At 39.8% G+C, this 12,802-nt stretch overlaps 1 protein-coding gene across 2 annotated transcripts; it reads left to right on the top strand.

Annotated features, from left to right (window-relative positions):
* Positions 1-4,067: 4,067 nt before the first annotated feature.
* SLC7A13 (solute carrier family 7 member 13) lies at positions 4,068-11,165 on the top strand. Of its 2 annotated transcripts, none has more exons than XM_051770322.1 (4): positions 4,068-4,900; positions 7,367-7,495; positions 9,184-9,548; positions 10,291-11,165. In XM_051770322.1, exons 1-4 carry the CDS (start codon positions 4,177-4,179, stop codon positions 10,534-10,536), a joined length of 1,464 nt encoding a protein of 487 aa, XP_051626282.1. In that variant the 5' UTR covers positions 4,068-4,176; the 3' UTR covers positions 10,537-11,165. The 2 variants fall into 2 exon arrangements, with proteins under 2 accessions (XP_051626282.1, XP_051626272.1); XM_051770312.1 differs by having other exon boundaries at positions 7,364-7,495.
* The last annotated feature ends 1,637 nt before the right edge of the window (positions 11,166-12,802 follow it).

Below are 12,802 nucleotides of genomic sequence, written 5' to 3'. Positions count from 1 at the left end.
CCTGCCGCCGCTGCCTGCCGCCGCTGCCTGCCGCCGCTGCCTGCCGCCGCTGCCTGCCGCCGCTGCCTGCCGCCGCTGCCTGCCGCCGCTGCCTGCCGCTTCCGCTGCCGCTGCCTGCCGCCTGGGATCGCCCCTCGACGGGACAGGGTTTATAGACCGGATTGCTTTGAATTCTTCTTGGGGGATGTTTGGGAGCTTTGGAGTTTTTTAGAGCTCACACAGTATTAAGAGTTCAACAGAATCACAGAAGCACAAAATATCCTGATTTGGAAGGGACCCACAAGGATCATCAAGTCCAGCTCTTAGCCCTGCAGAGGATCATCCCCAGGAGTCACACCATGTTCCCGAGAGTATTGTCCAAACACTTCTTGAACTCTGTCAGGCTTGATGCTGAGACCACTTTCCTGGGGAGCCCGTTCCAGTACCCAACCACCCTCTGAGTGAAAAACCTTTTCCTAATATCCACTCTAAACATCTGAGACAGCTTCATGCTATTCCCTTGGGTCCTGTCACTGGTCATCAGAGAGAAGGGATCAGTGTCTGTCTCTCTGCTTCCCCTTACAAGGAAGTTGCAATGAGATGAAGGCTGCAATGAGGTTTCCCCTCCATCTCCTACAGGCTGAACAGACCAAGTGACCTCAGCTGCTCCTCATTGGACTTCCCCTCAAGGCCCTCCACCATCTTTCTTGCCCTCCTTTGGACACTCTCTAACAGCTTAATATCTTTCTTCTATTGCAGTAACCAAAACTGCACACAATATTCAAGGTGAGGCCACACGAGTGCAGAGCAGAGCGGGACAATCACCTCTCTCAACTGACTGGTGATGCTTTGCCTGATGCCCAACAGGATACAGTTGGCCCTCCTGGATGCCAGTTTACACCACTCAAACCTCAAAGCCTGCCACTGTCTCAGGCATACTGGGCCTGGCCTGGGATCAGCTGGAGTCACAGATTTCACTCTGTAGAAGAGGTGTTTCCTAATGCACTGAAGTTGTGGCAGCACTTGGAGCTTTGGTTTAGTTCTTGCCCATAGACCTGCCTGTGCAGGGTGCTGAAATCTGTAGCTCCCACCCTGGTATTTGTGCATGGCGTGACCCTCACTGGATCCTGAAGAGCAGGAAAATCCCAGCACTGTTGAGCTGCTGGGATGTTCTGCTGGCCACAACTGATGAATCTTGCTCGCCTCCTTCTACCAGCTGTCAATGGGCCTGATGCACCCCAAGACACAGCTGACTCTTCTGGCTGCCAGAGCACTGATGACTCATATTCAACTTGCCATCAACAGGACCTCCGGGTCCCTTTCCACAGTTCTGCTCTCCAGCCTCTCATTCCCCAGTCTATCAATCTGTACACACAACCAGGGTTGCCCTATCCCTGGTGCAGAATCCAGCTCCTGTCCTTGTTGAATTTCATATCGTTAGTGATTGCCCAGTCCTCTAATTTGTCAAGGTCTCTCTGCAGGGCCTCCCTACCTCTGAGGGAGTCAACAGCTCCTCCCAAATTAGTATCATCCACAAACTTGCTTAGTATCACTTTGAGTCCTGCATCCAAGTCATTTATGAAGATGTTGAAGAGCACAGGGCCTAGCAGAACCCCACTGGTCACTGGTGTCAGCCTGATGTCCCACTTCACTATTACCCTTTGTGCCCTACCCATAAGCCAGTTCCTTACCCATCACATGATGTGTTTATCCATCCATTTTGTCCAGAAGGATCCTGTGAGAGAAAGTATTGAAAGCTTTACTGAAATCCAAAAACATGTTAGCTGGCTTCCCTTGATCAGTTGGGTGGGTTACCTTGTCATAAAAGGAAATTAGGTTTGATAAGCAGGACTTTCCCTTCATGAACCTGTGCTGGCTGTGACCAATGACTGCACTGTCCTTCAGGTGTTTTTCAATACCTCCTGGGATAATCTTCTCCAGTCACTGAAGTGAGACTGACGGGTCTGTAGTTTTCCAGGTCATCCTTCTTGCCCATCTTGAAAACTGGGACAATGTTTGCCAGCTTCCAGTCAATTGGGACCTCTCCAGATTCCCAAGACTGTTCAAAAATCATCAAGAGAGGCCTTAAGGATGACTTCAGCCAACTCTTGGAGTATTCTCTTATGAGTCCCATGAGGCCCCATAGACTTATAGGGATCCAGCTGGAGCAGCAGATTCTACACAAGTTCAGGGTCAACTGGGAGTTTATAATTCTCACAGCATGGTCCTGCAGCTCAGGCTATTTTAGCCTGTCATCCGTGTGAAGACAGAGCCAAAGAAAGCATAAAACATCTGCCTTGTCTATGTCCCTGTTTGTGAGGTGACCATACTCATCCTATAATAGCCCAATGTCATTTCTGCACTTTCTTTTGCCATTAATATAATTAAAAGAACTCTTTCTATTGTCCCCCACAGTACTGTTCAGCTTCAAATCTAGTTGAGCTTTGGTTACACGAATTTTCTGCCTACAGCAATGAACAGCATCTCTCTATTCCTCCCATGTCTCCTACCCTTGCTTCCATTGGGCATACACCTTCCTTTTTGCCTTACCTCCAAAAGAATATCCCTGCTCAGCCAAGCCAGCCTTCTACCTTGTCTGCTTGACTTCTGACATTTTGGAATTGCCTGCTCCTGTGCCCTTAGAAGGTGATTGAAAAGCGACCAGCACTGATGGACCCCAGCACCTGCAAAAACATTTTTACAGAAGTCTGTAGGACTTGTTATTTTGAAGATGAAAGTATATAGTGAGTGCCATAGTGATTTGGAGAAGATGGAAGAATTGTCTTATGGTTAAAAGCTGCTCTGGAGCTGTGGATTCTTTCACTGACCGTGCTGCATAGCTTTTGTGTGGTGAAGGAAATTCACTTTAGCCAAGTCATTGAAAAAGTTAAAAGATTACAGTCTTATGCACATGCCTGTTTTAGCTAAAGGTCTTTTACATGATGGCATATTATATAAACCTAACTTTTCAGATGAATTTATTTTGTACTTGAGTGAAAATCCTATGTTTCAGTACTGATCTGAACCACTGTGTCTTTCACAGTTGGGCTCTGTGAAAGCATGAGTTCAGTTCATTGCATTACTGAGCTTTGACCTCTGGGACAAAACCGGTTCCGCAAGTTGAGTGACAAAAAGTAAGAACTTTTCTGCTACTAGTTTGGGAACTTAGAAAACCCTTAAGGTCCATGCTGAACTTCTTTTAGTTAGTCTCCCTTTCTGCCTATTTTACTCTACATATTTTAAAAAGAATAAATACGTTTTCTCTTGTACAAAAGTCGTGGTTTTATGGCATATCCACATCTGATTAAAGAGAAGCTCCTTTTCTGTATTTTGAACACAAAATACACCACAGATTGTTAAATATGTAAAAAAAAAAATCAGTGGCTGCACCTTAAAAGACACAGACCAAACTGGTGGGAATGATGACTCCTTCATCTTTCTGTTCAACAGCCCTATGCAGACAGTGAAAATGATAACACTGACTCTTCCCCTCACAGTAGTGTCCGAAGATTAGTATCTTCTTAGGACATGTTCGGGTGCTATATTAATGGTGAGCACTCAAGAAAAAGCTAGGAATAAACTGGTAATTTTCTTTCTAGTGCACTGTTTAATGAGTGAAGTATAAACAAGCTCCTGTATATTCAGTGGCTGATGAAGTTTTGGCAAAACATAGTGGTGATCACTGGTTATCACTGTCAATTTTATGTATGGACAGTGGAAAAATAGTGCCAGGCTGTTCAACTAATGTTCATGTCACTGTCAATGACATAAGGAGGGATGACTTCTTTCTTCATGCTGTCATATCCTATCTCTTTCCCTAGGTCTGATGTAGAAGTCACATTTACCCACCTCTCGCTGTTGTCTCTGAAGACATACAAAAAAGAAATGGAAACCTGTTGATGAAAATCAGCTGAGAAATGAGCATTTGCTGTGCATTATTTGTTATGCTGTGTTCTTTAAAAATACTTGCAGACCTCAATAATTTCTGAAGTACATATTAAACCAACATGTACATGATTTGCCAGTGATTCTTGAAGTATTTGGTTAATCATCTTCACACAGAAGACATCAAAACCCAGAGTATGCTCTCTTTTCTGAATGATTAAGCCAAGCTTCTCATAACATTTCACTAGCGGGTAGGGCCATGACAGACTGCTAACAACAAAGTGAATTCTGCTTTGAAAAAACAGAAAAAAAATGGGAAAAGGAGAAAGCGATGATTCCGAAGATATGCAAAGAAAAGAAAAAGCGAAGATTCAACTCAAAAGAAATATAGGTTATTTTGATGGGGTAAGTTTTATTATAGGAACAATTGTTGGGGCAGGTATCTTTGTGTCTCCCACAGGGGTGTTAAAGCATTCCTTACTCAATGTTGGCATCGCACTAATAATCTGGACTGCATCTGGGCTGGTTTCTCTGATGGGTTCCCTCTGCTATGCAGAACTTGGAACCTCTCTGCCCTTCTCTGGAGGAGAATATAGCCATATTAAAAGAGGCCTTGGATCCCTCCCCGCCTTTGTGTTTATCTGGACGTCAACATTTACCAAACCAGCATCAAATGCTGCTCGAGCCTTGCTGTTTGCTGAATACGCCACCCAGCCCTTCTATGGCATTTGCCCTCCACCAGAAGTGCTGAAAAAATGCTTGGCCTTGGCTGTTCTCTGGTCCCTGGGGATTTTGAATGGCTGCAGTGTCAAAATGGCTGCATGGGTGCAGACAGTTTTCACTCTGCTGAAGATGATGGCCTTGTCTGTAATTGCTGTCGGCGGCATTGTTCTCCTCATTACAAGGCAAAAGGAGAGTCTGGCCAGATTTGAGGACTTGTTCGGCTCAGAGATCCCCAACGCTTCGCAGGTTGCTGAAGCCTTCTTCCAAGGACTGTACGCATATGGAGGCTGGTGGTCCCTCAATTATATGGCAGGTATCTCACTCCTCTTCTTTAGATTTTGTTCTGCAGTTGTCATTCTTGTGTTCCTCAACTTGTGTTGGTAGAACTTGTCTCTCCTTCAAGACCATAGGGTCTCTCATGTTTTATGCGAGTCCTGTGTTTGTTGGGGCTGGTAGAAGAGGCAGTGTTCCTCTCTAGGGAAGTTTCCTGCTTTTTGTCCAGTCTCGAAAATCAAACTGACATTTCCAATGGGATACAAGAGAAATCAAAATAGTTAATTTAAAATCTTATGCATAAACAGAATTTTTCATACCTAAAAAATTTGCATTTTGTCTTTCTCCGTGTCCGTGCCAGTGTATTTTTAGGAAAGGATTAGGTTATCCATGCCAAACTATGTGCACATAGATAATTTCTATTTAAATATCTGTACCTTCTCTGAGGTTATGCAGTTGTTTTGTACATTGACAAATTAATTTTGAATTTTGTTAAAATTTATCAATTTTATGGGATATATTTTCTTGGGAAAATAGAGTTTTGCACGGAAGGTGAAGAGAGATCTAAGGAAAGTGGTATAAATACTTTCATAGAAATTGTACTCAATTTCAAACACTTAAAACATTTTTTAATATGTATTTACTCACCCTATTCTATATCTGATGATGTGGCAATAAGAAATAGAGCAGTTTTTCATGAAACGTACAGAGATGATGTTCCTAATGTTAGTTATTCATGTCACAAATTAAATTAATAGAGTTTTATGATATGATCAGATTTATGGAATTATGTTGGAAGCAGGTTGATATTGCTCTTATATCTTTAACCGTATGTATCCATTAACCTCTATCATGTAAAATATTAATTAAACTGCATGTGTTAAATGCATAACTCAAAGTTCAATGGTGAGAACAATGTGAAATTTGGTTAATGTTTAAAAACCTGACTGTTATCATTACAATCCGGTTATTCCAGCATTAAAATGTGTTTCAATTAAAAAAAAGGGTGACATAAATCAGGAAAGTATAGTTTTGAAATCTTAAGGATTCCTTAAAGACAAGCACTTGGCTCTGTGACCCTCAGAAAATACAAGACTATTGGTAAAATATTAATTTATTTTTTGGTCAGTTAGCAGTACTAATAAATACCATACACTGGGCAGCACAGCTGTTCCCTATGCAATAGTTCTGAATTGAACTGAGTTTCCTATTCTTCAACAATAACTTCATTTCTGTGAGCTTCAGCTAAAGCATCAGGTGCCAGCTGGATGGCAGGACTGCAATGACCAAAGAAACAAATGAAAAGATACATTTAAATTGGCAGTTTTGGTGATTGTCCATTTCTGGGCTCAAAATTACCAAGTGTATTTCTTACATCTGAAATAAATCCAAAATTCTCTGATAGTCAGTATTTGAATTCTGCTGTTGTGCTCCTTCGGTCCTGGCTCTGTGCACTACAGACAGCGCTGGGACAGGCTCAAGGCTGATGTTCTGGGCAGAAGATAGGAATCGTATATTAAAGAGGAAAGAGATTTCAACCTCCTAAAAAGAGCTTAAGTAAGCTGCATGTTTGGCTTTTCACTTCTTCCTTCTTGTGAGTTATTGGCTGGTAATACTCAGGAGATCTTCTGTAAGTGCTGAGGGAAGTGATGAGAGGGAGTGAGGGGAGGAGTGAAAGAGGTGAAAAAGACCCTTTTTGATTGAGATGAGGATGAATTATTAGGCTTCTGGAAACCAACTCCATCTTTTGTTGGGAATATCATGTGCTCAGGAATGTGTGCCAATGCCTGAATTATTCCCTGGCAAAATCTGGAATTTTTTTCTTATTTGATAAATATAGTTCTAAGCTATCAGGTTTAGGACTAAACAGTTTTTCTCCAGCAGCTTTGCCCTGGAAAAGGTAATAATCATCGGTATCCAGCTGGGAATGGCCCCCTTTTAAAGCCACTGCATTATTGCTCTTCTGTCTATACCATCTAGTTTTTTTTCTACTTTTTCTGTATTTCCTAATATAAGGGCAAAGAAAAAGGTTTTGAGTAGGAATAGGCAATTATGAAGTTTAAGATCAGGACTCATGAAGTGATGTCAGGATAAATAATCTGGCTTTAGAGTCTCATGTTTAAGGTAGTGATTTACAAGTAAAACTACTTGAAAATTTCTTACCAAATCAATTTTCTAATGTAAGTCAAATATGTGATTAATTAAATCAAAGAGAAATTATCAATCCTTCTGTAATCTTTTTTATCATCTGCTCATCCAGCACTCCTTCCAAAATAGTTAATAAATAGCTAAATAAAAATAAATTGTTTAAGAATCTTTGATAGTAGCCTATTTGAGAACAACCATAGGACTTCACAAGCAGTGTAATTTAGCAGCCATGATCAGGGATTGGGGTAGGACCTTAGTGTCAGTCTTGTCAAGCTCTGCACAGATTCACCACTGAAATTCACTTGCTGAAGCTACACTGCTTGCTTTATTTGTCTTTTTAAACTGTATTTTTCAGAAGAGATGAAAAACCCCAGCAGAAATATCCCATTAACTGTGATGACTGCGGTTCCTGCAGTAATTGTTTTTTATTTACTGGTGAACATCTCATATCTGACTGTCCTCACACCTAAGGAAATTGTCTCCTCAGGTATGGATTTAATATTTTTTTAATTAAAAAGACGTGGTTCATTAGCATACCCATCTGATGTCAATGTACTGGGTTACTTCTTCTCACCTAACTTCACAGTCCAGAAGTTTGGGTTCATTCTCTTTTAACAGAGAATTCTTTACTTTCACTGTATGACACAAGTTTGACTGACTGCAGACAGATGTTATTAAATGTTGAAAATGTTGGTTTATATCTGCACTGGCCAAAAATTAAATCGGAAGTGTATTAAAACCTGAAAAATCAGCTGAAAGTTAGGTCCTGAGTATAGCAACAACCTTAGTTTTTCCTGTAGTTTTAATCCTCTCTCCTCCTTCTTTCCCTATCTCATAGTGTCTCAGGTTAGAGCCATTACTGTTTAGGAGGTGGACAAGTCTAATATGTTCAGTAATATGGAAAAGACTATGGACACAAAAATGTAGCCATTTTGGGGGTGTGTTTGTGGGTTAGTCATGATAAATATTGTGATTCCTCAGAAGAGCCTATACGAAAGTCTAGTGTACGTAAAGCATTTCTCAGATCCTGTACCAATAAGCCTTCTATGAAAAGGTCCAAGGGGAGCTGTATTTCATCTTGGTTGTCCAAACAGCACCTTTTACATCCCTCTGTAATGAGATTAAACTGTCAGACCTTGCCTACAGGCGTGACAAAAACCATACCTCATTTGGGTGGATCAATTATTTTTTTCTTGCAAAAACAGCTCACTAACATAAATGGAAGCAGTGTAGCTGTCATTCAGCAACCTTGTATTATCACTCAGCCATTGTCAGGTTATCTGCTGGGACAGATGGACACGTTTGCAGATCCATCCTACAATGAACGAAGCAGCAAATATCAGACCATCCGTGAATAGCAGCTGCCCAGCTGGCATAACCAGCTCCATACATACCAGGAAGTTGTGTTTATCTATGCCAGTTGAGGAGATAGCCTTCAAACGATAGCTCTTTTTCAAACATTGCTATGTGTTGCTGTGGCTTTTGTTCTTTCATTACATTTTTTTGGGGGAGGCAGGGTGTGGTGGGGGTTTTCCCCATCTCTAATAATTTCCTATGCTGCGCAGGTCACTGCACGATCTATGTTCCTCATGGCATTTGGTTGTAGATGCACTACATATTTGTCCTTGCTACAATATGGGCTGTAGTTAATTTCCAAGCAGTATTCAATATCTCTTGTTCAGAAATAATCTTTCACATTTCTCAATGCTGCCCAAAGCAAAATCTCATTAACAGCACATTTGCCGACCCATCTCTGAATGTACCTGTGCTCCTGTTGCAGTTTTGCTGTAACAGCAGACTGTGTCACCACCATGGGCATGCTGGGGCCTAAGGTGTTCATTTACTTTCCTTGACCATGTGTGTGTGTTTGTGATGCACAGCTATGAAAGGCAGCTCTCTCCTGCTGGGCAGTCCGTTACTGTGGTATTTGCCCCAGCAGGTTCACCTGGCTTGCTCTGGCAGGTAGCACTCCTAGCTGTCATTCTCCCAGGAAATCTTTAGCTCATGAATGTAATACCCTTAGGATTAGATTACTGTTTGACTACTGTAATAAAAAAATACAGGAATTGCTGGTAAATACAGGTGTTTCTTGCCTTTTAAATTTTGTTTCTGTTGAGTCTGTCAGCAATTCAGAACATGGTACCTGTACTACACTAATGCTTTACTTTCTTGCAGTTGCTGTGGCAGTCACTTGGGCTGATCGAGTTATCCCCTCTGTGGCCTGGATCATTCCTCTCTGTGTTGCTGTCTCAATATTTGGTGCCCTCAACAGCAGCATGTTCACACTAGGTCGATTAAGCTATGCTGGAAGTCAGTCAGGACATTTACCTGTTTTAATATCCATGCTTAATGTCCACTCCTGTACTCCAGCACCAGCCATGATTTTTTCAACCACCATTGCATCCATTTTTATCATCCCCTCTGACCTTATTATGTTAACAAATTACTTTGGATTTTCTGCCTGGCTTATGATTGGACTGACTTGTGCAAGCCTGATTGTACTTCGATACCGGGAACCTCATCTACATCGACCATACAAAGTAAATGGACCTAAATTGCAAAATATTTTTACAGATTTGTTTTGAGTAGTGTGTAAAAGTTTCAGAACAACTGCAAGTCAAAAGTGGATAGTTACAAAAATACAAATAATAATCTCGGTGCTTAGAGCCTTATTCAAAAACCTTGCTTCAGGGTAGAAGGAAGTGAAACAGATGGTCTGTGCCCTGGAGAACTTGCACTTGAAAACAGGAGGTGGTTATATGCAGAATGGGGGAGATGTGCACCAGATATGTACCAATGTGGAGCAGTACCATGAACAGTGTAGGACCCTGGCTGACCGTTCACAGTTAATTAAACCTTGATCTACTCTCATCTTTCCTGACACAACCATAGACATTATGGATAGGTTGAATTTCCTCTTAATCTAGTAGTTGGAAAGGTGGGTTAGAAGTGTATACTCATTGTGAAGGCTTCTTCTAGGCACCAGAATTAGCCCTGAGTGTCTTTTAGGAACCTGTAATATCATATGTCAATAAATGCATTTCAGGTACTGCCTATCGCTACCCCTTGTGATAGAAGGAGCTTAAACAAATTTTTTAGAAAGGATGCCTATCTTGTAGGCAATTTGAGGTCAGATGATTCTTGTCCTGAGTGAGTTTATAGCAGTGTGAGAAATGGTACTCTATTGTGGCAAAGAAAGAGTTGTTACTCTTATGAATGAGGTTTAAAATCACAGTTGGTCTGTGGTTTATTTCCTAAACCATTTTTTTCCTTTTCTTGCAGGTGTTTCTGCCAGTTCCATTTGTGATGGTGGCAGTGTCTTTCTTCCTAGTTTCAGCTCCCATAGTCTGGTCTCCCAATCTGCAATATATTTACGCTTTCTTGTTTATGCTGGGAAGTCTTATTGTTTATCTGCCTTTTATACATTTTAAATTGCATTTTGCATTTCTTGATAAAATTACTTGTCACTTACAGCTGCTGTTAGAAGTCTCTCCTGCTGATGGATCTGCTGAGGGCAAATGTGAATAATGGCAGATGTTGAATCCTGGCACAACTAAGAGCCAACACAGGATTTTGTTTAACTGAGAGTGTAAACAGTACAAGTTAGATGTTAGGTGTGAAAAACAGGTGTTCATGCATGTATAGATATATACATACATAGATGAATATACATACATCGCATTCATATATGCATACATGCATTTATATATATATACATGCATATATATATATATATACATGCACATATATATATGTATGGGCATTAGCATAGTAAGTTAATACGTAGATATTCGTGTGTGTCTGTGTATATACATAATAGGTGCAAAGGATCTCTCTTAAACTTGTAAAATCTGTAAAATGCTCTCTCTTGCTCCTGAAAACACACTTAAAAGTTGCACATAGTCTTGCAATAATAAAAATGACTCAATTACAGCATACATAGTTATCAATATTATAATACAATAAATGAGTAAATACATACTTAGCAGCATCATATAAATATACTTTTAGAATCTGAACTAAATTGTCTGGATTATTCTTAGTTTGAAGAAGCTCATTTGTTAGAACTTCTGGTTTTAAAGCCTTTACACTTCTGTTCATCTGCTTTTTTTTCCTGAATTTATTTTCAATAAAAACCTTTGAAGAACATCATAAAATTGACTGAGACCTTTTTTATCCCAAGAAAACAGCACATGGTGCATCTTAGCTCTTTTAGACCAGAACATAAAAATTCAAGGTGAAATCTTACAAAACATCAAGTAAGGCAGTAAGAATTATTTATATTCTTTATCACAGCAATAAAACTAAAGATATGTGGATTACTTTACTAAATTGTTTACATACTAGCATTAACATTACTTTATTCCTTGCTTTCTTTTTGGTGTTATTGAGAAGTAAGAGCTTTTTTAGGCCTCCCCGCCTCCATTTTTATTATGTTTATGAAAGCAAGACAAATGAATTATTTTTTCTTTTGATAATCGGTCCATATTAAGTTCACTGAATATTTAAAATTAAAAACAAATAACAAGTACACAGGAAACATCACGTATTTAAGTGATTAATTTATTAATATATGTTGGTCTTTTATAATTACGAAAGAATTACATACGTAAAGTGTTTTTTCAAATCTGTCGATGAAAGCTCCGCGACACAACCAGCAGATGGCCCCAGACTGACATCTCTCTAACACCATGATACTCTGGTCTGCTGGATGGTGTATTGGTGAAACAGTTTTATAACACAGTAGAATGAAAAAATTCATGCTAGAATATTCGATTCACTGATATATCAAAATTTTAGAGGTCAGAATGATCGATAAAATCTTTATTTGTAGCTACCCTAAGTACAGGGTACCCATCAATAAAGCTAGGAACCAACTGAAGGTTTAAGAGGATTTGACTTTGCATTGGAATGAGTCCCCAGATGCAAACAAGTACATGAAAAAGTGGCTTTTCTTATAGGTGATGGTGTACACAGAATGAAATTTGTACCTTTTAAAATGCTGTAGGAAGAAAAGTCCTTACAATTGAGAGAGCAGTGAATACAGCTGAGCTGGAGACTGGATCCTGCTGCTGAAAGCAAGGCAGGAATCAATGTTTAATTTCACTCAATAGTGCTATTGGAAAAACATTTCTCTTGCTATTTAAATTTTAAAAATAATGAGACTCACTGACATTTTATAGGAGCAATATTTTAAGAACTGAACTGTAAAAGGAAGGAAGGATTTTACTGTGACCAAAGCACCCATCAGTGATTTGTAAATGCAGGCGTGGCAGTGCCACAGATTTTCAACTGAGCTTGATCAAGTAATTTATTTAAACCCATATTTTAATATGTAAATAAAACCTGGAAGTCATAAGGGAAAAAAGTATATGTGATAATACTATTGTGTTGTAGACTAGATGGTTAGGAAAAGCAACCATAAGGAGGAAGTTGCTCAACTGGATGTGTTATTTCTATGTAATTCTTGTCAGTGTATCTACACTTTAATTCCATAATAAGTTGGGTACCTAGTGATCATATTTATCAGGATATGTTTGGGTAATTGGAGCACGTATCTATTAATGATACAAACTTTGAATGTAGACCTTTAGCAGTTTCAAGGAATTAGGGAACTCAAAAGTCCCATTGAAATGTAATATGAAATAAATTGCATCTATCTGTAATGTGAAGTAGATAGTTTTTCTTTTAACAAAAATCTAGGAGGTGGCACATAAACAGGCATGTACATGGTTCTTGCCAAAGGATCAGCAAAAATGAGAACGTTTAGAACAGGCCAGAATTAAAAATGTCC

The sequence above is a fragment of the Manacus candei genome, unplaced genomic scaffold (genome assembly GCF_025592945.1).
Source record: "Manacus candei isolate 608988 ecotype Guabito, Panama unplaced genomic scaffold, ASM2559294v1 h1tg000008l, whole genome shotgun sequence".
NCBI classification, from domain to species: Eukaryota; Metazoa; Chordata; class Aves; order Passeriformes; family Pipridae; genus Manacus; species Manacus candei.
The sequence above is the reverse complement of the archived record's forward strand: the minus strand, read 5'-3'. Positions and strand labels throughout refer to the sequence as shown.

Coding starts and splice junctions, on each gene's coding strand:
- SLC7A13 (XM_051770312.1), top strand. CDS start 4,177: ATGGGAAAAGGAGAAAGCGATGATTCCGAAGATATGCAAAGAAAAGAA. Junction 7,496..9,183: donor TAAGGAAATTGTCTCCTCAG/GTATGGATTTAA, acceptor ACTTTCTTGCAG/TTGCTGTGGCAGTCACTTGG. Junction 9,549..10,290: donor ATCTACATCGACCATACAAA/GTAAATGGACCT, acceptor CTTTTCTTGCAG/GTGTTTCTGCCAGTTCCATT.